This window comes from Mus caroli, unplaced genomic scaffold (assembly GCF_978045245.1).
Source record: "Mus caroli unplaced genomic scaffold, Mus_caroli_1 scaffold_14, whole genome shotgun sequence".
NCBI classification, from domain to species: domain Eukaryota; kingdom Metazoa; phylum Chordata; class Mammalia; order Rodentia; family Muridae; genus Mus; species Mus caroli.
Window position 1 is genome coordinate 97,898,528 of NW_028227269.1, and position 25,544 is coordinate 97,924,071.

Consider the following 25,544-nt stretch of genomic DNA (forward strand, 5'->3'; position numbering starts at 1 on the left):
AAGGATGACTGAACAGGTTAGCAGCATTTGGTCACAGAAAGAAACCATGGTAGCACTCTCTTATGTGACAGTTGAATTAGAAGAAAAATGGTCCTTGTGCTTGTACCACAGGAACAGTCTATTCAGCCACATATGTAGCTGAGGAGCTGGGGACAGTGGCCATCACACTTGCTGCAGTGACATCTCAAAACTGAGTCCAGGACTGGACAGCTGTCACACTCAGCCATTTCCTCTTGAGAACAGTCTTTGTTACATCGACAGAGCACATCTGTATTCATACTTTGGAGGCTTATGAATATCTTCAGTACGCAGAGAGAATAAAAGCCTGCCATGCCAGGCTCCATGATAAATAACCCAGCAGAGCATCTCTGACTTAAAAAACTTAGATGAAGCATGGCAGGACCCCTTCCTGCGGAAATGAAGAGAGTCCTACTGAAAAGGCTAGGTGACGTGAGGGAAGACAGGCCAGAGGGAGAGCTTAGACTAGAACCCAAGTCATCTGACTCCTGGCTAGGGCCTTGACTGAGCTCAAGGACCCAGCCATGGCACCAGAGTCCCACTTACAGAATAAAGCGAGCAAGCACGTGACAACAAAGTGTAATAAAGCAGCCGTTCTCTGTAGAAGCCGTTCATTTCAAATGTAACCAATTGTAGTAAAAACTGAGCAGCGAGCCGTGTGGAGTGTGGTGATAAATATCCGACCATGCCTGTCCATGCTAAGCACACATTCTAATGCTGGAAAGAATGTGAGTACACAAATAACTGGGTAAACGCACAAAGATGAAGATGTTCATGGAGGATCAGTAGGTTAAAGCAGGCCGTCCAGACAATCTCCTTGGTAGGGGACGGGAAACGTCTGGGCAGAGTAGAGGGTAAAACCAGCGTTCAAGGCAGGAAATACCTTACTCACTGGGCCTTAAAGGATGAGTCGTGCTTGTATCACGGTGGTTTTTAGCAGGAAGAAAAAATATACAGAATCTGAAGCTCCTAAATGGGAAAGAGATTAAGCTCTCATTCCTATCAAATCATATGTCTTTGATGATAGGAAGTGAGTTAGTGAAGTCAAGAAATCTAATAAGAGACTCTATTGCGACCCTGTGTGATGGGGCCATCGCTCTTCTCTGCGCATTTGCTCATCCAGTTCCTGAACTTTATTTAATTCCTGTGTGTGTCACTAGTTCTAAACTTCATACTGGCAGAATGACTGTACCTCGAGCAGAAGGAAATGATTTACGTCAAGTGGGGCCTCAAGTAGCGGTAAAAATGACTAGCATAGAACTATTTATGTACATAGATTTTATATTTTTCAATTCTGATTGATATATAATAATCATATATATACATACACATATATGTATATATCTATACACACACACACACACATATATATATATATATATATATATATATATATATATATATATATGTGGTATGGCATGATATTTCAGGAATCTACCTGTTTGGGCAGAACACACAAATCTAGCTAGTGACCTCTGCCTATGTATGGCTATGAATAATGAGAAATGACTTCAAGTCTTTTTACATTTTCCTACAGAAGCACACAAACAGTTACAGATGAACAACCACACTCACCAGAGTAGACACCGACTATAAGAACTCTCATCTGATGAAGGTCACATGAGTATACTCAAGTCACCCTCCAATATACAAAGTAAAGCCAGGAAAGTAATGTACCGGAGATGGTTCAAGAAAATGATACATAGCATTGTTTGCTCAAGGGCATGGGGGCAGCCAAAGAACACAGCAAGGGATAACACTTCAAGAGTTGCAAATGGTCTGAAGAAACACAAAGTCTGTCCTTTAGGTCCATCGATGCTGAAAGATTCCTCACCCAGGAAAACAGAAGAGTCTGTTGGCTCGTTTACCCCAGCTCAAGACAATCTTTCCATCTATTACAGCTGTGACATGAGCCATATATAATTTTTTTTGCCAAGTATATCCATCACTCCTTTTAAAATTGCATTCCTACACTCCATCCTCCCACCGACACTCAGACATTGATCACGTATTATTTAATAAGTCATGATGTTCTTATTTTCAACCAATCTTTAATGCCTCTCAAAAGAGAGTCTGAGGGACTAAGTACTTTGAACTTCCTCCAAGTAATATGAAGAAGGGGGTTCTTACATGAGAAATATTACTTATAACTTGATGTCTCCATACACTGCCAGAGGGCACAAGGTGGCTCAGTGTTTCCGCTGTTGACTGCTCTGTAGCAATCCAGCTCTGCACTCAGGATCCTGGTTAAGACATTGGCCGTTGGCATGGGCACTTTCTGTTTAAAACCTGGGAAGCAGAGGTTTGTCAGAGTTCTTTGCCAGTGCTCAGGTGGTGGGAATGTAGAAATACCAGTGCTCACGATAAGATGGAGACAGGCCCAAACGGGGTGAAATAAACATATATGCACGCAAGGAAAGATGTCCACTCCCTGATGATAGCTGAGGCTAAACCATAAACTAATTCACCCAGCCCCAGTAAAGCAGAGAGGCAGTCAAGAGATTAATTCATGAAAATTACATGCAAGAAGAGAAGACAGAAAGCCACATGTGGCCATCAGGGTCTGCTCTTAAGTTTACAGAACTCCCTCCTAGTTTGTGAGAAATAAGCCACGAAGAAAGCTATAAATGAGGATTTTTACTGTCACTGGGTGATTCAAATTAGTGACAAATGGACCAGCAATCATTTATTAACCACAGTGCAGAAGGCAACTTGCTAGTGAGCAAAGACGGTGGGAGATTTGTCCATAAACTCAAGGAGCTTGAAGTATGTTATGGAGATAATCATAAACACTGCATTTTTGTTCGGCACAAAACTGATTAATGGATAACAATAAATTCTATCCAAGTTTAAAGAAATGAGACTCATCTGTTCAATGCAGGGATAAACAGGGTTGACTAGCAGTACTATAGAAGAAAGTTCAAATCTGGACAGGAGGGCAAGGCTGTGCTAGGCAAGGAAAGCAATGGAGTGAGAGCGCACATCACACAATCAACAGCACAAATGTCAAGCCAAGGGATACAGGAATTCAAGACAAGTAAGACAAGCCTGAGAAGGAACCAGATGTTAGAAAAGAAGCCACATGTTGGAGGGCCAGGTTAAAGAGTTCTGACTGTTCTCAGTAGACTCACAAAAGATTTTTTTGAACATAAAAAGACAACACTATGAAGTTTGCAATAGGTTCCATTAGTGTTAAGGAGGAAACATGATGCTTGTTTGGATCACTAAGTGGGGGAAGTCAAGAAAAAGAGTTAACTAAACTTCTGAATGCAGCATTATCTTGCATATAGCCTCAGTGCCTTCAATACACAAGCTCACAAAGCATGTCTACAAACTCTAAGGTGAAAGTTCTGAGTTTCAAATACTGAAAGCGCTCTCTCTCTCTCTCTCTCTCTCTCTCTCTCTCTCTCTCTCTCTCTCTTGCTCTCACTCTCACTCTCGCTCTCTTTCCTCTTTCCTCATTTTTTTGTTCTGAAACAGGGTTTCATGTAGTTCAGGCGGGGCTAGAACTTATCTGGCTGAGTCAGGCCTCGAACTCTTGAGCCTCCTGTGTTGTTCATCTCTCAAAAGCTGATATTATAGGTGAGTGACACCATATCCTGCCTAATAATAAAATCTCCAAAATTATTGTTTCCCCGATAAAGCAATTGCATCTCAACAATGAGATTGAAAATACACATAAATGGCATAGAGGAGATATTATAAAGCAAGAGTACAGCAAAGTAACGAAAGGACAGGAAGTATCAGTCGGTATAGTTCAACAAAGAAATAGAAGGCAAAGCCACAACCAAATCAGACAATGAAAGCCACAATGGCCAGGTCACAAATGAAAACAGACATTACAGGAAATACACTAGAAAACATGGTGAGGTGATTTCACAACTGTAACTCCTGTTCCAGGGAATCTAATGCCCTCTTTTGTCCTCCATAGGCAACTACACTTACATGCACAAACCCTCACACAAGCTCACATGCCTACAAATAATTTAATATTAAAAAAAAAAACTTTAAAAAGGACTTTCAACATAAACAAACCAGAATTTCACAGGAAAAAAAAGTTGAGTAAGAAATTTTAGCATTACATATCATTATATAATTTTATTCATGTACAATGTTCCAACTGCTGAATATAAAAGGTAATTGGAAACATGGTTTTTGTGATTCTGAGAAGCAAACGTATAGAACATGAATCAGAGGCGAGCTTTGAATTCATCTAACTGTAGGACTAACAAGACAGTAAAGGAAGAGGCAATGGCTACCGAGCAGCCAGAACATGAATTTTAGAAATAAATACATATATTGAAAACCAAATTGCTTTCAGTTGTAATATAACCACTAAAAACATCAACAAAATGCCCAACTCTTCACCAGTATGATAAAAATATCTTATTTTGTTCCCGTGGCATTCTGAACTAATTATGAACATGCCGACATTCTTACCAAGTTGGGAGGTGAACTATCCCTGCTGCATCGGGTCTCAGAGGGTTTTGGCTTTGCTCTTTGCGTACTTGGTCTTATCACTGATTCTCTGTGAGTCTGGCTTGGTTTATAGACTGAGAACATAACTAGGGCGGTCACCTCTGAAGCTGACCACTTTTGCTCTCTAGACATTTCTCCAGAAGAACCTGGCAGTCATTAGACTGAAAGATCCGGTTTCCCCCTAGACCCTCAAGACAGAAGGACATGAACTCTTGTCCTGCTGGAATTCCTCCAGCTTCTCTGGCCTCTCGAAAAGCAAGCCTAGCCCTGGACACATCACAGCAGCGTACGTCATCATGAAGAGCCCCAGCAGTGCTTTTTTATTTTCCTGTGCCTGATAAACACTCATACCACCAGCACAGGGAAGCTGACTGTGTGTCAGAGAGCTCTACTTTGGCCTATTTCCATCTGCACAAAGAGGCAGTATTTTTCTTTCCCTTTTGAGTTCAATAATTGCTTATGTTTATATTCTTTTCTTTCTAGTTTATAGAGTATGATGTTAATATAATATACTAATTTTTAAAAGATTTCCTTTTTCTGTATATGTGCACCTGTGTTCAGGTTCCCTTGGAAGCCAAGAGAGCATCAGGCGGAACGGCAATCACAGGAGTGGAGTCACCCAGTGTGTGCTGTCTCTGCAAAGACAGCAGATGATCTTAACTGCTGAGCCTCTCTCCAGCCCAATACAACGGATTTAAGCAAGGTGTATGCTACCAACTAAAATGCCTTCTTTTGGTTGTATATTTTGATCTCCAAGTTGTTTTGGGCATACAACACTAGTAAACAGCACACAATTTGATAGCACATAAGCCACAATGAAAACACACGCATTTACAGCTTATATGCTCATGCAATATTATATTTATATATTATGTAATTATAAAATATAATAGAAAATAGCTAAGTAATTTAATATGCAGCTTTTACTATTAATGGCAAATAATCGCATCATCACTAGAAATCTTTCATAACATTTAATAATAATGTGATTTTAATTTACTTTATTATTTTGGAACATCTTGACTTAATCTTTTCTGACTGAGCAATTTAAGGTTCAATTTGTTTTGAGGCCTAGTTTTAAGAGCCGTCATAGATACCTCAGAAAATTATGTGGCTCTAAATGAGGCCAGGTGATCATGGCCCTGATACTCTCAGCTTTTAGTTCTGTCCTCTGATAATGAAAAGCTGTTTTCGAATTTGTTTAATTAATATTGTTTTGCTATAGCTGGCTGGAACCCAGAAATAAGTATCTATCTTTCTTGATATCATAGATAGGTTTTGAAAATGTATTACATTTTGGAATTTATTATACAAAAATGAATTTTAATGCATCCTTTGACAATTTTTATTTATTTATTTATTTATTTATTTATTTATTTATTTATTTATTTTGGTTTTTCAAGACAGGGTTTCTCTGTGTAGCCCTGGCTGTCCTGGAACTCACTCTGTAGACTAGGCTGGCCTCCCACTTAGAAATCCACCTGCCTCTGCCTCCCAAGTGCTGGGATTAAAGGCATGTGCCACCACTGCTGCCCAGCGACAATTTTATACATGGATACAATGTATTTTGATTGTCTTCAGTCCCCACCCTCTTCCCTTATCCTGCTCCATGCCCTCTGGAACCCTTTTGCCTCCTAACACACCCCTGTCAGAATCCCTGACTTTTTTTAATGGCCCACTGAGTCCAAGGATGCCTACATGTGCATGGGTGTGGCGTTAAGTACCAGTGACCACGCTCCTGAAGACAACTGCCATTCACTCCCCCAGCTGCCATCCATTCACTGTCAACAGCTCCTCAGGAAGAGGGTAGGACCTCAAATATTCCTTGCCCATACACAGTTACACTTAAAAAAACTAAAACTACTAAAACTTGCAAGATATTTTTAGCCAGGTCAAGACATTCCATTTTCCAACTTAGCACACACGCATACAAAGAGTTTAAGCAGGCAACCCACATGATTTTGTAAAACGAAGCCATATTTACACATTTTCAAAGTGCTCTCTACAAGGTGGTAGGAGTTTGGACTGGAAGCCATTACTCTCTTCACTGAGGGTTATGCTCTGTGTCTGTCATAGTTTTTCCAAGTCCAACCTGGTGGTACAGATCTGTAATCCCAGCTACTCGGATGGCTGAGGCAAGATAACACAAATTCACACTCAGAATGAGTTTCAGGCCAGTGTGGGCAACTGGTGAGGCCCTGTCTAAAATGAAAACTATGAGGTGGGCTGGGGACATAACTCAATGACAGGGCACTCGTGTAGCATGCAAGAACCTGAGCTTAAGGCTCAGTTCCAAAAAAAAAAAAAAAAAAAGTCTCCAAAAATCTCTACAAGGCATCGTCTACTCTAACCATGTAACAAACACTTAAAGGTCAGAAAATCTGGGCAACTCCTTTGTTTCTTTATAGGAAGGGAAGCAAATGCCAAAATTTAATTCCTCTCAGAATCTATCACTGTAAGGTAGAACTATATTGAGATTCGCCACTTGTCACAACACGCACGAAGCACATAAACAGATGCTAATATACGTTTAAAACTTGCTTTTACAAAACCACCTAACATTCTCCTGTAGCCCTTTGTATGCATCAGGATACATGCTCTCCTTCAATAGCTTGCTCAATGGTTTGCCTGTGAGCGAGGCAGCAAGTGAATTTCATATATGTCACTGTTAATGATAATGCGCACAATCCTTATTCAAATAACCTGCTTGATAATTTCCATTGAGCAGGGCTGGCTTCCGGCCAGATTCCATTCAATTACTTTTCTCCCAAAAGGGGAGATGTGCCAGATGTCCCCCTATCCATTTCTTCTCTCTCTTCTTCACTATCAGAGCCTCTATTAAGTGGGCACAGGGTTGTCCGAAGCCCCTCCCTTTCTCCCCTGAGATACAAGCAGGAGAACCTAAGCGTTGCTCACTGGGATGTAACCTCAAAAGCAAAGTTGGGCTTCTGTGCTCTTTCCCCCTAACACTGGTATCCAGGCGCAATAGAAACAGCCATCCTGCAGGAAGCAGCAGCCAGCAGTTAAAGCTGTCAAAGGAACGAGAAAAGGAGAGCCTGGGTCCCTCAACTATGACATCATCATTCAGGCCTGGGTTGCCTATGTTTACTGTAGAGAGATATACATATATCTTTTGTACTCTGTCAGTATTTAGATTTTTCTGGATGTTGCTAGTGATTAAAACCGAATTAATATACCTGGTGAAAGCTGAGGATGGGCTCAGCTAGAGACCAGAGGAGAGATCTGCATGTGCAGGGATCAGAGGAGAGGTCTGCATGTGTGGGGACCAGAGGAGAGGGCTACATGTGCAGGGATCAGAGGAGAGGTATGCATGTGTGGGGACCAGAGGAGAGGGCTACATGTGCAGGGATCAGAGGAGAGGTCTGCATGTGCAGGGATCAGAGGAGAGGGCCGCATGCGCTTGAGCTGGCTACTAACATTATAACCTGCAGGTTCCTAGCACAAACTGCCCTCAGGCCACTTGGACTACATAACGCAATCTTAAAATGCACTTAACGTGTAATCCACAACTGGTGGCAGCAGCATAGGAAGTGAATGAAGGAGGAGCCTCCATTGTGCCTGAGGTAACAACCTCCAGCTCTTCTCCCCAACTTGGAAACCACATGTCGCCTTGCTGATGAATGCAGACTGTGTCAAATATCAAAAGGCTTTTTCGTGACACATAAACTCACAAGCTCTCCTGTACCTCTCCTTATAAACCCCTGTCCAAGGGAGGATCTAGACTCCCAGCTAACGGACTATGGATTTCTCTCCTGATCCATAACACTACGATGTAAGAGGAAATGTCCAAAGGTGAAAAATCAACATAGAGAAGGCTCCCTGTTAAACTCCAATTCTTCGAGAGCAAATGGTATACACAAGAGGCCGGATGCAGCGGTCTTAGCATCTGTACCTGAACACCTCCAGCACTGTCCTCGCTGGTAGCTTGGGAGCCACTCGACTAAACGCCCTCTTGAAATCTTCTAGAGTTAAAAATCCACGATCTATATGGAAATAAAATATGAAACATTAACATGCCTATAAAGCCTGAGAACTATGACTTCAACCATGATAGTCATGGGAAGCTAAATTTTAGTATATTATTAAAATGAAGGGGAAAAGCAGTAGTTTACGGTTGATCTTACATAGATCTCATATTGTACCCCCAGTGAACACATCTCCCTGGAAGAACGTCAGACTGTGGTGGTGACGCCCTACCCTTTGATGCAGTGCTGGGTAAGCTGGAAGACCATTGCTAGCCGTACACTGTCTGAGTCTCTAAGTCCTAGGGAAATGACTGCATAGATGTGATGATGCACTAGGCTTCTTTGTGCTCTGCCAAAACACTTCAGTCTTCCAAACTCCCTGTTTTCTGGCTTGGCATTAGAGCTGTGATATATTAATATTTAGGGGGAAATTATAACGATCACCAGTGCATGAATCTTGGAAGTCATACCTACTGTGGAAAATGATTGTTCCAGTCACGTATGAGTCACAGTGAGAGTGGCAGAAGTGTCTCTCACACAACCATGGGTGGCTTGTGGCTTATGTCCCGGCAAGGCCAGGCCTTTGGCGATCACCATTACAGCATGGGAACAACAGGCAAGCACATAGGTATAGTACACAACCCAGTTATACAAATGTAAATATTGCATCCGGGGTTTATGACAGAAACTTAGTATCCCAAAGTAGGAAGGGCTCCTTACCAACACCTGTGGTCACTGCCAATGAGTGTAGTATAATCTGCCAACTGTACTGCACATTTAGTTCATTGTGATAAATTCCCATTCACAGTTCCTCAGTAGCAATTCTTACATGAAAACACTTTAGAGACACTTACAGTGCACGTCGAAAGCTGTGAAGATTTGCCTTATCTCATTCCGATAGAGTCGCGCTTCCTTCTTTCTCTTTACGGCACTCAAAAACCCCTCAAGTGAAACACCTAGAAGTTGTGGGAGAAAAAAAAACAAAAAAACAAAAAAACTTTTTTTTTCCTGCCAAAGATGACTATATTTCTCTTCAAGAAAAAGTAAGCCAGACTTAAACAGTGAAAAATATCACAAGTTATCTGATTTTTATCTTTCACAGAGGGTATTTACTCATAAATACAGGAAAAAGGGCATCGTGTTGTGCTACATGTGAAGCGGGTCCAACCCCAGCAATCAGCAGTGACCACCAGAGATGCGCAGGCCCACTGAGCTTCTGAAGGGATGCAGAAACCATGACCTTGAGGAAGTTTAACACTCTCCCTCTACTGGATCCAAACGACAGGCATGGTAGCACTTATTGAAGAAAGTCACATACTTTTCCTTCCCCTATGCTGCTTTAATACCTTTGGCTTTTCCTGGCCAGATGTTATTTCAGCAGGTTTTTTTCCCCCAACTGGGAGATAGGGTCAGAGAAGTAGTTTCTCAAAAGTCAATACCAATTGTATGCCACAGACGAAGGTGGAGAGAATATTACATAAACAATGGAGCTGGCGCCATCCCCAGCCCTGGATACACCCCACAACGTGTTCAGCAGCCTCGGGCGCAGCTTCCCGCCACTCTCGTAATAAAAGAGCCCAGCATGATGATATGAGATTGGGCACTGTGCTTACAATGTCTATTAAAATGAATTCTAATGTGATCTTTGTAGCAGGTTTAAGGAGCAGAGCCAAGAATTTAGACATTTTAGTGAACTGAGCCTGAAATATATAGAAAGAGCAGTTAATCTGCATACTGTAGGATCTTCCTTGTTTTAAAAATAGTCCCAAACTATCTAACAAGTATGTGTAACTATCTTTTGGGCGATGTAACTAATGATATTAAACCGTGTCTTTCCTAAAATAGCTTCAAGTGTTTACAATGTTAAAACGATTTTCTTAATTTCATTTTTGTGAGATTAATGACTTAGAGGCTTTTAAAATGATCTATGTAGTTTTATGCTTTTAAATGATGATTGTCCACATTTTAAGGACCCACTATGGGCCAGCCATTGTGATAAATGCTGGAGGTGGAAGGTGAAAAAGAATGTGATTCAAGTTCCAAGGGAACAGTATGCTAGGGAAGGTGGCCATTATGTGTTTGACTGCAAGTGCACACATCCCTGAAAACTGTGGCTCACTCAATGATGGGGATGGAAGGTTGTGAACAAAGGACCCAGAAGCCCTTGTAGTATAGACTGGATGAGGGGGCTCTTACGGGAAGAGATAGTTCAGCTAAGAACTAAACCATGAAAATACTAAACGTAGCTACAGGATGAGAAGACGAGCAATCCGGGCAGTGGACAACACATGCCAAGGCCATGGGGTAGGAAGGGAAAGGAGGCCATGCAACTAGAATAGGTGCAGAGTGAGAGGAAGAAACACAACACAACAATTGGTGAGGGACAGGGGCCTGAACTCTCAGTCCTCTGAGACTGCAGTAAGAAACAAGAGCTTTACCGAAGCTGAAATAGCAAGTCAGGAAAAGGTTTTCCTTAGCCAGTGGTATGATCTGATCTAGAACTTGGAAATGTATTTCAGGGTATGGCTGTTGTGAAGAAGGACTGGGAATAAAAGCAACAGTGTAAAAGGAGAGACAGGGTAGGAGGCAAGCGCTCCATGGGTGGCGGCAGCAGAGGGGACAAAGGTGGGAGGCCATGCTCTAGAACATAACAACAACTTGATGAGGAGGTAGATGAGGCAGGTGAGGTGTCAGACAGAACACTGAGGTTCTGGGTTCAGTGCTAGGTGGTCTGAGGGGGTAAGGGGGATGAAGATGCCTCTAGGAAGGTGCCTCTAGGAAGATGCCTCTAGGAAGATGCCTCTAGGAAGATGCCAGAGGACAGAGAAAGTGCTGTGGTTTAGAAGGGCTGACTGTGCTACACATTGGAGCCAGCTAAGAGGAAAAAGGACCAGGAGGCAGCTGGCCTTAGGCTTCTAGGCAGAAGGTATCTCCCATTATCTACCAGCAATAATTTCGGGCAGGGAGTCAATAAATACAGCCATCCACGTCTGTTGGTGTCCATGAAAGATGGAGGTTTCAGGATCCCGGATCGGATATCAAATATGGAGGATGCCAAAATCCCTTATACGAAATGATACAGTATTTGCAGGTATCCCTACACAACTGTCCTGTAAACTTCAAATGGCCTCCAGACCACTTGTAATGTACCATAACTGCTCTGTATGTAACTGGGCTGCATTGTTTAGTCAACAACGATGAAGAAAAAAACCAACTCCACATATATTCAGTTCAGTTGTGACTTTTTTCCAAATACCGTGGTTAGCTGCAGTGCAGCACCTTCGGATGCAGGGAGCAGACTGCGCTGCACTAAATTAGCATATGCAGTAGTAGTTTTTTTTTTTCCCTGCAGTTGCTAAGGACAGAGATTGACGCAGCTCTATTCGCATCTAATCACCCTGGGACCAGAGAACATATTTTAAAAGGCTAGCTGAGGTTGAAATTGAAGTCTAACCATGCATGTTCCCAAAGATCATATCCATAACTTTAGTTTCATGAACTCCAAAAGCTAATAAATTAAATCACATCTAGAGTTGCTGATACTCCTGAGTAATTTATTCCCGGGTGATGTGCACTCTGTAAGATCTCTCAGGCGCCCTGCCCCAGCCCACTCTCCCACCCCTCTAACACACATCCTGGCACTTCCTGGTGCCCTGGCCCTTACAACCACACCACCTGAGAGCACCTCTTGCCTTACTTCTCCTAGTGAGTTTTTATTACACATCTCCTTCCAGACACAATGGAAGCACTACCTTTACTTTAAAGGTTCCCTGATGTGTCTCAGCTGAGTCCCTTTTACTGCGACCAGCAACCCAGAGTTCACAACACAGTCAGGGAATGGATTAGGCTCTTTGGCGGGGGTCTGAATACATGTCTAGGCAACAGATGCTAGGGAAAAGGACTGTGTGCTGTTCAAACATCCATTCCCAGTATTCAGCACCATGCCTGTGTAGAACAGGCATTCATTACATGCTTGCTGGGTAACATGCAATGAATTAATAAGAATGAACATGGAGATATCATTTCTAATTTCCAGCAAAACAAAACAAAAAACAACATTAAGATGTGTGTTATGCAAGGTCAACTCATGCTGGTGAAGGGGAACACTTCTCCATTGCTGATAGGATGGCAAACTTATACAGCCACTTTGGAAATCGATACGGTGGTTTCTCAGAAAAGAAGGAATTGATCTAACTCAAAACCCTGCTGTACCACTCCTGGGCATATACCCAAAAGATGTTTCACAATACCACAAGGACACTTGCTCAACTATGTTCATAGCGGCTTTATTCATAATAGCCAGAAACTAGAAACAACGCAGATGTCCCTCAACTGAAGAATGGATAGCGAAAATGTGGTATATTTACATAATGGAGTAGTAATTAAAAACAATGACATCATGAAAATTTCAGGCAAATATATGGAAATAGAAAAAAATCACAGAGTGATGTGACCCAGATCTAAAAAGAAAACCGTGGTATATGCTCACTTCTAAGTGGATGTTAGCAGTAAAAGATAATCACGCTTCAATTAACCGTGGTATATGCTCACTTCTAAGTGGATATTAGCAGTAAAAGATAATTATGCTTCAATTCACAGACCCAGAGAAGTTAAGGAACAAGAAGGGCTCAAGGGGGTCACTTGAATCTCACTGTGAAAGGAAAAGAATAGACATTGTGGGCGGATGGTGGGAGGGTGGGGATGGGAGCAGAAGGGCTCAGGTTGGGGAAGGATGAAGGAGAGAGTCCTGGGAGAGACAACTGGAATCAGGGAAGCATCTACTGGAAAAGCTAGAAAACTTGGGCAATAAAAACTCCTGGGAATCTATGGGGGTGACCCTAGCTAGCAATGGGGGATAGAGAACCTGAAGTGGCCAATTCCTAGAACCAGGCAAGACTTCCAGTGGAGAGATTAGGACACCAACCCAGCCACAAAACCTTTGACCTACAATTTGTCCTGCCTACAAGATGTGCTGGGCTAAAGGTGACACAGAACTTGTGGGAGTAGCCAGCCAATGACTGGTCCAGCTTGAGACCTATGACGTGAGAGGGAGACCACCCCTGGCATTGCCTAGAGGGCAAGGACCCATGGCTGGATAGCTCAGAGACCTAAGCTAGAACCAATCATGCCTGGCAAAAAAAGGGGGGAAGAAGGGGGGGAGGAGAGGAGAAAAGGGAAGGAAGAGGAGAAAGAAGAGGAGGAGGAGGAGGAGAAGAAGGAGAAGCACAAGAACAACAAAACAACAACAAGAACAAGAAGACTGATGCCATTCTGCTACTCTCAGAGACTGGCATCTAGCCCAGTTGTCATCAGAGTCTTCACCCAGCAACTGATGGAAACAGATGCAGAGATCTGCAGCCAAACATTAGGCAGAGCTCAGGGAATCCTGCGGAAGCAAGGGAGGAAAGATACTACAAGAAAACCAACAAAATCAACTATCCTGAGCTCAGAGGGGCTTACAGAGAAGACCTACCTACCGGGGAGCCTGCATGGGACTGACCAAGGCCCTCTGTATATAAGTTAAAGTTGTGTAGCTTGGTGTTCTTGTGGGACTCCTAACAATGGGAGCAGGGGCTGTCTCTGACTTTGTTGCCTGCCTTTGGGCCCCTTCCCTCCTACTGCCCCATCTAGCCTTAACAGGAGTGGAGGTGCCTAGACTTACTAAAACTTCATATGCCATGGCTGCTGATAGCCATGAGGGCCTGCCCCTTTCTGAAAGGAAATGGAGGAGGAGTGGATGAGGGAGGGGGGACTGGGAGGAGAGGAGGGAGGGGAAACTCTGGTCAAGATATAAACATAAATAAATAATTAAAAAAATTTAAGGTGTGTGTGTTTTGAATCATCTTTAACTCCAAAAGGTAATGGCAAAAAGCAAATTACTTTTCATTTACAGAGCCAGTAAAATAAACCATCGCTTTAGGAAAAAAAAATAGCACTCGGTGAGAAGGAAAGCAATGGCTAAGATCTGCTCTGATCATGGCAGCTCACTCAGAGAGATGCGAGACAGAGTGTAGCTGTATGGTTCAATGGGTGATGTATAAGAAAAGGGAGCATATGAATGCTGTTGTCATTTTAATTACATATTCAGATAACACATCCACACTTGGAGTTATAAAGTATGCAGGTCATCATTCCACAATTGCATAGTATAAAAAACAAATGTTCTTTAGTTTTTTTTTAAATAGGAAAAATATTTAAATTATATGTTTGCTACCACTTAAAATGAAAAAAAACCAATCTAATAACACAAATAACTCTATTATGAATAATCATGTTTTTTCATACTATTTTCCCCCAGAGTCATATACCTCATATTTTCACCTCAGTGGAGATCAGAGGCACTGGGTACACATTAAACCATGTAAATACATGGTCCACAGCATGCCCTCAGGTTGTCTACCAGGGCCACACACATCCAAACACAAGCCCTTTTTCTGGAGACTACATTTTCATTTAGCACGGCTTTCCTTCTGCAATACCACAATTGCTCTCCAAAGCTAATACTTAATAATTTACTATTCTAAAGCTTTGCAACAAATACACTGATGTGAGGGTTGTAGATTTCGCTGCCTTTTAAATGGCCTAGAAATAGAATTCTTACTTCTAGCTCCACCTGCTGTCACAAGAGTCAAACCGAAATCACTGCTTCACAGACTCTCAAAAATTCCATTTAGGCCAAATCTCATACCCAATGCATTATCTGTGTCTGCCTGGGAGCTAACGAGTGTATTCTAGAAAATTCTAAATTGAAACACAATGTTGAGTTCTCTGTGTACACTGCTCCACTTACAGTTACTGACATACATGCCACTGGAGCTGCAAATCAGGGCCACACCACCAGTGGCACCACCAATTATAGGGTCTGGCTGTTAAGTTGTGTTTACTAACGGGTCTTACAGAGGTGTGGGCAATCTGTCAGTGTACCTGGCCTTTACCGGAGTTCTGTAGACTTTTTAAATAACAAGCCAGTGTCCACATTCCCCTGTTCAGCAGCAGTCACTGGGAGTGGCCTCACAGGACGCCCGCCAGCCTGAGGCTCACAGCATAGCTACTGTCAGCTTCCTGCCATGGTGAAAAATAAAAGGCAAAGAATCCAGGGGAAGCAGAGCTGCTCTTTGCCTCTGGTTTCAGAGAGCTCAGTCAGTGCCCCCTGGGTCCTGTTACCATGGCTTGAGTCCAGGATGGGAGAAACTGTCCCTTTGACAGTGTTAGATATATAAAAAGGAGACACGAGTGCCCCAGTGTCCCCTTCAAGGACACAGCTAATTTCCTTGGACTGGGCCCTACCTTTTAAAGCACCACCACCACCACCGCCCAGGAGTGTCACAGGTTGGCGACCCAGCTGTCAATACACAGCCTTTGAAGAACATTTACGATCCAGACCATCATAAACTCCAATGCTTTTGACAAATCCTTCCTGATACTGTAAGTCTGGGCATTTTCTACACAACTGGAAAATACGTCCTTCCGTTTTGTTATCTATCCTCAGGGGAAAAAAATGAACGCTTTTCATGTTCTATAATGAAGATATGTATTTATTTATGCTTCCCAAACTACTTAATATGTGTGATACAGATATGCCATATAGAAAGAGACTGAAAAGGTGATTTTTTTCCCCCTACTTTGTGAAAAGCTGCTTCCTAGGAGGGTAATCAGCTTTCACCACAGGGGTGAATGTATTAAAAAAAATCGAATAAAACTATCAAGATTTTTTTTCTTTGAAAGTTCCATTATGTATATCTTTTTGTGGTTCATAGTTCTAAGCTTCAGGGTCAGTGTATGCAGAGAAATCCTCTTGAAAATAAAGCAGTCTGGTGTCTGGCTATCATAGGGAGCTCAAATTAGAAACGGCAATAAACCCAGGGACAGTGAAGGAGAAAACAGTAAGAAGGCCAGGTTACCTGACTGTAAGGCTGGTCCCAGGGTTAGCAAAGAAAGCAAGGTTCATGCTCACTCTACCATACATTCATTTTCCCAAGGACCGAAATGCCTAAAACCAAGGGCTTAAAAGGATGAAGTGGCCTTTAACAAAAAGAGGGATAATGTAAGCCTTTTCTAGTCTGAGGAATAAAATTCAGACTCTGAGTTTTGGAGGCCATGATTGGGGGTATAATGTGTTTGTATAAAAGGACTGTACGTTCAGAAAGCAAAGTGACAAGTGACATCAACATGCTGGGCTGTCAGAGCACAGGGACATGCAGAGGACTGACATGTCCTTCCACCTGCCTGCAGAGAAGTGGAATAACGAGAATAGGATCTATGTGACAAGAAATGGAGCTTTTCTGTCACTGGGAAGGAGACGAGGTAAAAACAGGTTGCAGCAGAATAGATATCTTATTCCTATGAACACAGACAGGAGTCATTACCTTTTCATTACGCACATCTCCTGACCATAATGCATCTAAGGTCTTGGTGATAACAGTGCCAAGTCCTGCCTTACTCAGCAAGTTAAAACCTCCACCTTCTCGGCACACTGGCCCTTAACCACCTTTCCAGTGCTCAGCTCTGTGAGATCAGTGAATGTGGATGGACAGGGGCCATCTCCAATCACACACTATACTTCTTATGGTACGGGAGGGAGCAGGACTCCAAGGAATTCTGGTTTGAGAAGGATACTTTCTTAATAGCTGGAGGCATGAAAGATTGGGCTATCCAGATCTAAGAGGAGAGTGTGTGTTGGGACAGAGTTGCTACAAGGAGACAGACAGAGATCTAAGAGGAAATGCCATAGGGGAAGAGTCTGAGAGTGTGCAGGAGAAGGCCTTACAGAGCAGACAGCCTAACATGCCGTTTCCACAGCCAGCCTCAGAGTGGCAGTTATTAACACCTCAGCACAGCCGTGATGATACCTTGGGCTTTAGGGTAGTGGAGTGTATGGATGGCAAGTCTGAATCTACGCTGTGATGGTTTATATATTCTTGGACCAGGGAGTAGCACCATTTGGAGGTGTGGCCTTGTTGGAATTGGTGTGACCTGGTTGGAGTAGGTGTGCCACTGTGAGTGTGGGCTTAAGACTCTCACCCCAGTTGCCTAGAAGTCAGTCTTCCACTAGCAGCCATTGGATGAAGACGTAGAACTCTCAGCTCTGCCTGCGCCATGTCTGCCTGGATACTGCCATGCTCCCACCTTGATGATAATGGACTGAACCTCTGAACCTGTAAGCCAGCCCCAATTAAATGTTGTTTTTATAAGGCTTGCCTTGGTCATGGTGTCTGTTCACAGCAGTAAAACCCTAACTAAGACATACACCAAATTATGCCCAGCAGAGCGAAGGGATCCACAGAGCTGAAGGAGAGCCCCTGGCAACTCTCCACATTCATTTACTGCATTCTCTTCTTGGTTCCACCCCTTACCCAAATCTCACCCACCTACAATGTCTGCTTCCCGGAAGGAAACTTCCTATCTTCTTAAGAGTTCTGCCTACCATATTAGCACAACATCCAGCCACAAAAGAAGTGGTAATACATCTTTCCTGTAACTTCCGTAGTGGAATGTATATTTGCGAACAAAAATTTCCTTGGGTCACTGTCTCCTAATCCCCTCCTGTCCCTACAATGAAGCATATATGCCGTTCTCTAAATGAAGGATGAAATAAAATTATGAATGCATGTATGTAGGCAACACAACTGGTCTTCAGATTAGGATGTCAAGATGCAGCAGCTTTAGTCTCTATGCAGCTTCCTGCTGAGAGAAAGAACTAAAAAGCTAAGTGACGTGCAAAAGACTCCAGTTACACCTTGAACTTTGTTCTCAACTAGGAGCCTGAAGGCTCAAGAGACACACAAGCACAGGTCCTAAAAGACTAGCATATGGAAATTTAAATTTAGGAAAATATTGTATTTACTCAGCTAGCAAATCAGACAAGACAGTAATAGACAAGGCGCATAAGCCAACTGACCATTAACCTAATCATCTACAAATTATTTTTCAATTGAACTTACATTGGATAGCATGACTGAGTCAAACAGCCCATAATTACCATGACGATGAATCAATCCCTTTGATTTTCCCATCATTCAAATCTGAAGGTTAAAATTAACTTCCAAGAAAGCTTTTTCTTGGATAAGTATGAAAGTTAAAAAAAAAAATTAAAGAGGCCATGATCTAAGGAAATAAATGTCTCAACCATCAAACAAAAGCAGAATTCTTTGTCCCTCCCATGCCTCCATATCCTCCTCCCTGGACCATATTCTATAAAAAGAATTGGGATAAAAATGGAGATAACTGTGTGAAGGAGGACTCAGAGGAACACTGCGTTCTTATCTGTAGTGTTTACTTAACATACAGTGAGCAAGAGCACCATAAAATTTATATGCTGCTATTTATGCAATTTATACTTGTTTATCCTGCAATGGTACAGATCATCTGGGAGTCCTATATTCAGGCCAGACAGTCTTTGACTTTCATAGAGCTATGCTGACATGTCCCAGTATTAAGCATGAACCTACACTGTAGAAACTTTAAGGAACAGCCATGAAACTCACTGCTGTGTGCACTCAACAGTCTATGGACTGGGCTATCCATTCAGCAGCCTCTCCCCTATGAGACAGCATGCAAGACCTCTCCCAGGCCTGGGGTTGGCCTGTCTACAAGGTTTTGACTGTGTGCGCACTGACCATTCCACTTTTTTTCCTATCTGCTCTGGATGCTGGGATTCAGAACAAACTCTGAAACCCGCGACTACTGATAGAGAACCTGTTGATTTGCCATTTGTAAACTGACACCATTCGAGATTTCAACTTGTTGTGTTCCTTAGGGCAGTGAACACCAGACTTGGTCCTGCTGTAATTGTAAACATGATCCACGGCACTATTGAAAATCAATGGCAATGAGAGCAAGGCTGCAGGGCAGATGGCACTGGTCTGCTCCTTACTAGCCAGCTGTGGCATTCTGTGTAAATGACTTAACTTCTCTAGGCTTCATATTTTTCACTTCTCAAAGGGGGAGCTTTGATAAGATCATAAAGTTGACTATATAGCTACTACATAATGCTCAGCACAGATCTGCATATAACTGTTCAAGAAATGATACCTGAAATTATTATCTATGAAGTCATAGATGATGTCACACATGCAAACGTCTCCTATAAAGAGTTGTACGAATGCCAGGTTATGTTCTCTTCTCTTCCGTATCAGTCTCCCCATGTTAGAATAGGGAACAGGTGGGTGCTTCTAGGTCTCTTCCACTTGCCAATTTCTTTCACCAGTGTGCTGAGAAAAGCTGTCAACTCAGTCCTCTGAGTGAGGAAGCCTGTATACTGGCATCAGTCTCACTGGAGATCTGTCACTTAACTACATGGCCTGACTTTGTTTTCTCCATGTCCTTTGTCTTGGCTGCCTGAGATGGCTGTTCCTTATACCCTCTTGCTTACTGGGTGTCAAAAGTAAAAATGTCAGTAGTAGCTTTTTGCTCCTCACGTGAGAATCCCCCAACCCCTGAATTTCCCCGGTATGAACTTTCCTCCCAGCTATCCTATACCTACTTTTAAATAGCTTTGGTTCAACCTTGAATTTTTCTTAATTTTCACGAGGAACTTCTAACAGACATGACCCATCTTCCAAGAGGACTCTGAACAAGCCCTTGGAAAATAGGACCCGGGCATTCAGGTACTGTCCCCAACTAGAAGCGAAGCACATCCTTAGAACTCTGCCCTTACTTAGTTGCTGCTGAGGCAGGGAAACCCAGGGCATGTATCTAGACCTCATCTGCAAGCTCTATAGCCAAAGAACCCTGCATAGACATCTGCCATGACCTTCTTTTGAAAAAGAGCTATGAAGCCAGGTATGGTGATAAGGGTCTGTAATGCCAATACTTGGGAGGTACAGGAAGAAGGATCATGAGTTCAGGGTCATCCTTAACTATGCAGAAAGTTTGAAGTGCTAGCCTGGGCTAGCATGAGACTCTGTCTTTAAAAAAAACAAACAAGCAAAACAACAACAACAACAAACTATGGGTAGCAGAATGAGAATTCCCAAACACAAATACCAAAAGAACTTTGGAAAATGGATTACCAAAATTGGTACATTCCAGGGACTAAGACTAACACCTGACTCCTTCAGGGTCAAAATCACTTGGAGAGAGAATGGAGATGCTTCAGTGGTTAACGGCCCTTGCTGGTCCTGCAGAGGACCCAGGGTCAGTTCTCATTACCCACATGGTGGCTCACTACCACCCACAGGCACACACATACATGCAGGCAAAAGACTCATAGTTGTAAAAGAAATATGTGAAAAACACATTATGGAGAGAGACAACATCTTTGAAGACTTTTCATCTGTATATAATCCATTTCCTTAAAGAAAAATGCCATGTGGTAAATGCGACCCTTATGATCTATTGGGAAGAAAAGGAGCCAATGGTGTGAAATTGGTTTAGGATTGGCAGTTCTATTAGAAAAGATTCGTGTTAGCAGCAGAATTCAATGGTAATTTCTTGTGGGATAGCTACTTAACTGTTTCTCTTGGATGTTTGTAGCCTCGAGTTTCACCAGGCAAGTAAACACAAACTGAAGCCGGATGGAGAGAGTCGGTGCCCTAGTTATATAAATCTATTCCTTTAATCCTGAAGAAAGAGATGCACTCAGAAAGATAATTCGATATTGATCTCAAACTGGGAGAAAGAAGATACTAGAAATTTAGAGACGAGTGCAGGTCTGCACGGGTAATTTTTGGAATAAGATTCTAAGCACCTACATTTGATCTCAACTTTGCAAACTAATCCTTCCTCTGATATCCGCCTGAATTTCTCAGATGTCCAATCTTCTTAGTAACATTTTGGAATACTTTAAAATTACATTATAGAAAGAAGCATCCTAATGATCCGGTTGAGAGATGGCTGTGAGAATCTTTCTTTGATATTAAACGCAAGAAAACAACTCCTGGAGTAAGTCCCCAAGTCTTGCGCACGTCCGACTCGACCAGCAAGAACGACACTGCAACAGGATCCTTCTGCACACGTTTATTGGGAGAGCTTGATTGCAGAGGCGAAAAGACCCTCAGCCCAGACCTGGTGCTGCTTTATATAGGCCTAGGAGAGGCGTGTCTCACACCCGGATTGTGTTGTGTTTGGTTGATGCTTACTACCTCATTTGCATACTTACATCTGATTGGTTACTTTCTCTCTTATCTGATTGGTTACTTTCTCTCTCTTCTGATTGGTCAATTTCTCTCTCTTCTGATTGGTCAATTTTGGTCAATTCTCAAAACCTCATCTTGGCAAAAAACTTTTCTGCCTATGTATGCGTGGTGGCCAGCAGAAGCCTGTGCCACTCTGCAACGGCACATGTGGCTTCCCACAATATAGGCCTAGGAGAGGCGTGTCTCACACCCAGATTGGTTGTGCTTGGTTGATGCTTACCACCTCATTTGCATGCCTACATCTGATTGGTTAATTTCTCTCTCATCTGATTGGTTAACTTCTCTCTCATCTGATTGGTTAACTTATTTCTCATCTGATTGGTTAACTTCTCTCTCATCTGATTGGTTAATTTTGGTTAATTCTCAAAACCTCATCTTGGCAAAAAAAACTTTACTGCCTATGTATGTGTGGTGGCCAGCAGAAGCCAGCGCCACCCTGCAATGGCACATGTGGCTTCCCACACCCAAGCACATTGTCAAAGTTAGCCCTGAGCCTGTTTTCAGTTCTGAAACAGTTCTGTAGCTGGGGCAACCCTTTGGCCATAACGAATCTGAGAAAAGGAGCCAGAATAGGGCAGTCTTCACCATGCACAGACTCAGGCATAGGAGAAGCCACACCAATGCATTGAGGGTAGAGGACTTGCACCTGCGCATTAACACCGTCCAAAGGCAGCTCCACTTCTGACTTAGAGAGAGCGCCTGACTTCTGATGATGTCAGGCGCTCGCTCTGAGTAAAGGCGGCACTCAACCACTAGAAAGCCATCAAGAACGGTCACAAGCTATCTTCGGCCACAAGTCAAACCTTTCTTGGACATCAGAACTAAGCGAACTGAAATAAGGGGGAGTACAGACGAGTGCAGACGGCATACTGCAGAGTGGCCCTGACTTTACTGCAGAAAACTTCTCTGGAAGACAGGAAGCCTTCTGCTGGAGTTTATCCTTCAGTACACACCCCACTTTTGACCCCAGGGTGAAATCCTTCCTATGACAAAGGAAGTTTAGAGGTCAGGTGGGGATATCCTCGTGGAGACAGGTGGGTGGGGAGGAGGTATGGGATGTGGAACAGTTGGAGGGTGGATGGGGTGGGAATAAAGTATGGAATGTAGAAAAATAAATTAATTAATAAAAAATTCTTCATGAAGTCAGATCCTTAATTCAAAATCAGAAAACATACATAAGAAAGAGACCTATGCAAATAATGACTGTTCAGTTGCTTTCAGCCAGTTATACTTAACATACCAGAAGGGTCACAAAGACAGAGAAATACCATATAAAAATAATGCATGAGGGAAGAGCCTGGTCCTGGTGGAATAGTCAGTCCACTGATTATCAGGGAATCTTGGAATAGAGAAAGCCAATCAGCACTAAGGAAGCAGCAAGGCCTAGTGCTAAAAGACAGAACTCCTTGTACACTGGAATAAAAACACCAAAACCCTAAGGGGGACAATGTAGGAAAGGTCTCACCAAGACAATACAATTAATTAAACATCAAAGAAACAGTATTTTGAATATTTTGATAGTGTGAAAATTTTCAGCAGGAAATTAAAAGCCTAGGGAAGTTATATTAAGGTAAGAATTATGTAAAACACCCATTCATCTGAAATTATTGTTCTAAAAGACATTCTTCATACAGGGTATCTAAGTCTGTGTGTTAAAGCATAAAATGGGCTGAAGTTCAGTTGTTAAAAGCACTTTGGTCCTCATCTCCTGCACTGGGCAGCTAATGCATGCCTGTAACTCTAGTTCCAGAGAACCCAGTGCCTTCTTCTGTCCTTTGTAAGCACCTGCACACACATGGTGCACATAAGAAAAGAAGATACATGTGCATAAATGAAAAACTATGAGTATATAAGTGTGTTTCCTATCTAAGCACCATGAAGATATTTTATAATAGCACTTGAGAGGCGCTCTGTGTAAGAGTAGCTGTTCTTGCATAAGACCTGGGTTTAGCTCCCAGCACCCAAATGGTGGTACACAATAGTAAGCATTACTTCTAGGCTCCTCCCAGCAGTTACCTGGCAACAGACAGGTGGGCCTGGCTTACTATAAAAGGGAGCTGTTTACTGCATCCTTTCTCTCTTAAGTCTCTTTGACTCTCCTCTCTCCTTGACCCTTTTCTCCCTCTCCCCATCCCCCTCCCCACTCTCTTTCTATGTTCCTGGTAGGCCTTGCCCCCCTCCTCTCCTCTCCTCTCCTCTCCTCTCCTCTCCTCTCCTCTCCTCTCCTCTCCTCTTCTTCTCCCTCTCCCTCTCCCTCCCCTCCCCTCCTCCTCTCCCTCCCCTCCCCCTCCCCTCCCCTCTCCTTCTCTCTCTCTCTCTCTCTCTCTCTCTCTCTCTCTCTCTCTCTCTCTCTCTCTCTCTCTCTGTCTCTTTCTCAACTCCCTTTCCCATGCCCTAAATCCATTGTATGGCTAGTACCTTAGGAGGAAGGGATGCCTCAGCATGGGCCTGCAGAGGCACCCCCTCACCAAACTCACTCCATAAAACATATCCTGGCTCTCTCTCTTCTTTTTATAAAACCCAACAACAACCATCTTTAAAACCAGCTTCAGGGGATCCAAACCCCTCTTCTGACTCCACAGGTCCCAGGCATTCATACAATGTACCTTCATATGTGCAAGCAATATATTCATACACATAAAACATATCTTATAAAAGAAAGATATTTTACCATATCATACAGTATCTTAACATATATGTAACAATTTAAAAATGTCATAGCACTATGTTCCCTGCAATACAAAGATGGTATTGGAAACCTAGGGATATAGCTCACTAGTAAGAACTTGACCAGGATGCATGAGACTCTGCGTCCAATCCCTAATATCATAAACAATCAGTAAAGAACACTTAGGCTTGCTCAGTGAAGCGGCGACTAAGGAAAGAGCCCAGGTCGGCAGTGAGTGTCAGTGGTCTCTCCAGCAGGAATGGTGTCTGCGGGACTGATACTTATACAAGGTTTGCAAGAATAAGGCTTGCAATTGCAAACAAATCTAAGCGACTGAGATAAAAATGTATTACTCACTAGATGCTACAGGTGTGTGCAGAAAATGCCTACTTGTTTTTCTTCACATTTTCAAAATTTATAAGGGTAAAGTTTCACAACACATAAAAGTGGACACCAAATGCTCAGACAAATATGACTATGATTTAATAAATGCTTAGAAGGAAGACAGCAGAGACTGCAAATCCCAGTACTTCTCAGTATTCTTCCTTTGATACCTGATAGAGCTCATCACTGAAACCATCCGGCCTAGAGCTTTCTTTACAGGGTTTTCACTAAAAATTCCATTTCTTTCATAGAAATGGAACTGTGCTCACCATCTCTTTCTTCTTAGGTTTCTAGTAGCTTCTGTCCTTCAAGAATCTAGTGACAACCTAAGTTGCTAAACTGTTGGCATAAAGTTATATATCCTAATTATCCTATAAGTAACCATGGCAGCACCTCTGTCATTCAGGAGATTGGTAATCCCATCTACCGCCCAACTATGTGGGCAAGCATCTTGGTTTTATCGATTCACTAATTAAAACAGAAAAAAAAAGTGCTCTTTCTATCTCTGTGAAGAATTGAGTTGGAATTTTGATAGGCATTGCACTGAATCTGTAGATTGCTTTTGATAAGGTGGCCGTTTTAAAAATGTTAATCATGCTAACCCATGAGCATGGGAGATCTTCTTCGATTTCTTTTTTCAGAGACTTGAAGTTCTTGTCATACAAATCTTTCACTTGTTTGGTTAGAGTCACACCATGATATTTTATATTATTTGTGACTATTGTGAAGGGTGTTGTTTCCCTAATTTCTTTCTCAGCCCATTTATCCTTTGTGTGGAGGAAGGCTACTGATTTGTTGGAGTTAATTTTGTATCCAGCCACGTTGCTGAAGTTGTTTATCAGCTGTAGAAGTTCTCTGGTAGAATTTTGAGGT

At 42.6% G+C, this 25,544-nt stretch overlaps 1 protein-coding gene across 1 annotated transcript in view; it reads right to left on the bottom strand.

The window, feature by feature from the left end:
* The window catches only part of Efcab11 (EF-hand calcium binding domain 11), a 171,735-nt gene that overhangs the window by 131,787 nt on the left and 14,404 nt on the right, over positions 1 to 25,544 (bottom strand). Inside the window, exons 4-5 of the mRNA XM_021179442.2 lie at positions 9,338 to 9,439; positions 8,411 to 8,501 (exon numbers count right to left, since the gene is read on the bottom strand). Coding sequence (XP_021035101.1) covers positions 8,411 to 8,501; positions 9,338 to 9,439 — 193 coding nt within the window. The remainder of the gene's footprint in view (positions 1 to 8,410; positions 8,502 to 9,337; positions 9,440 to 25,544) is intronic.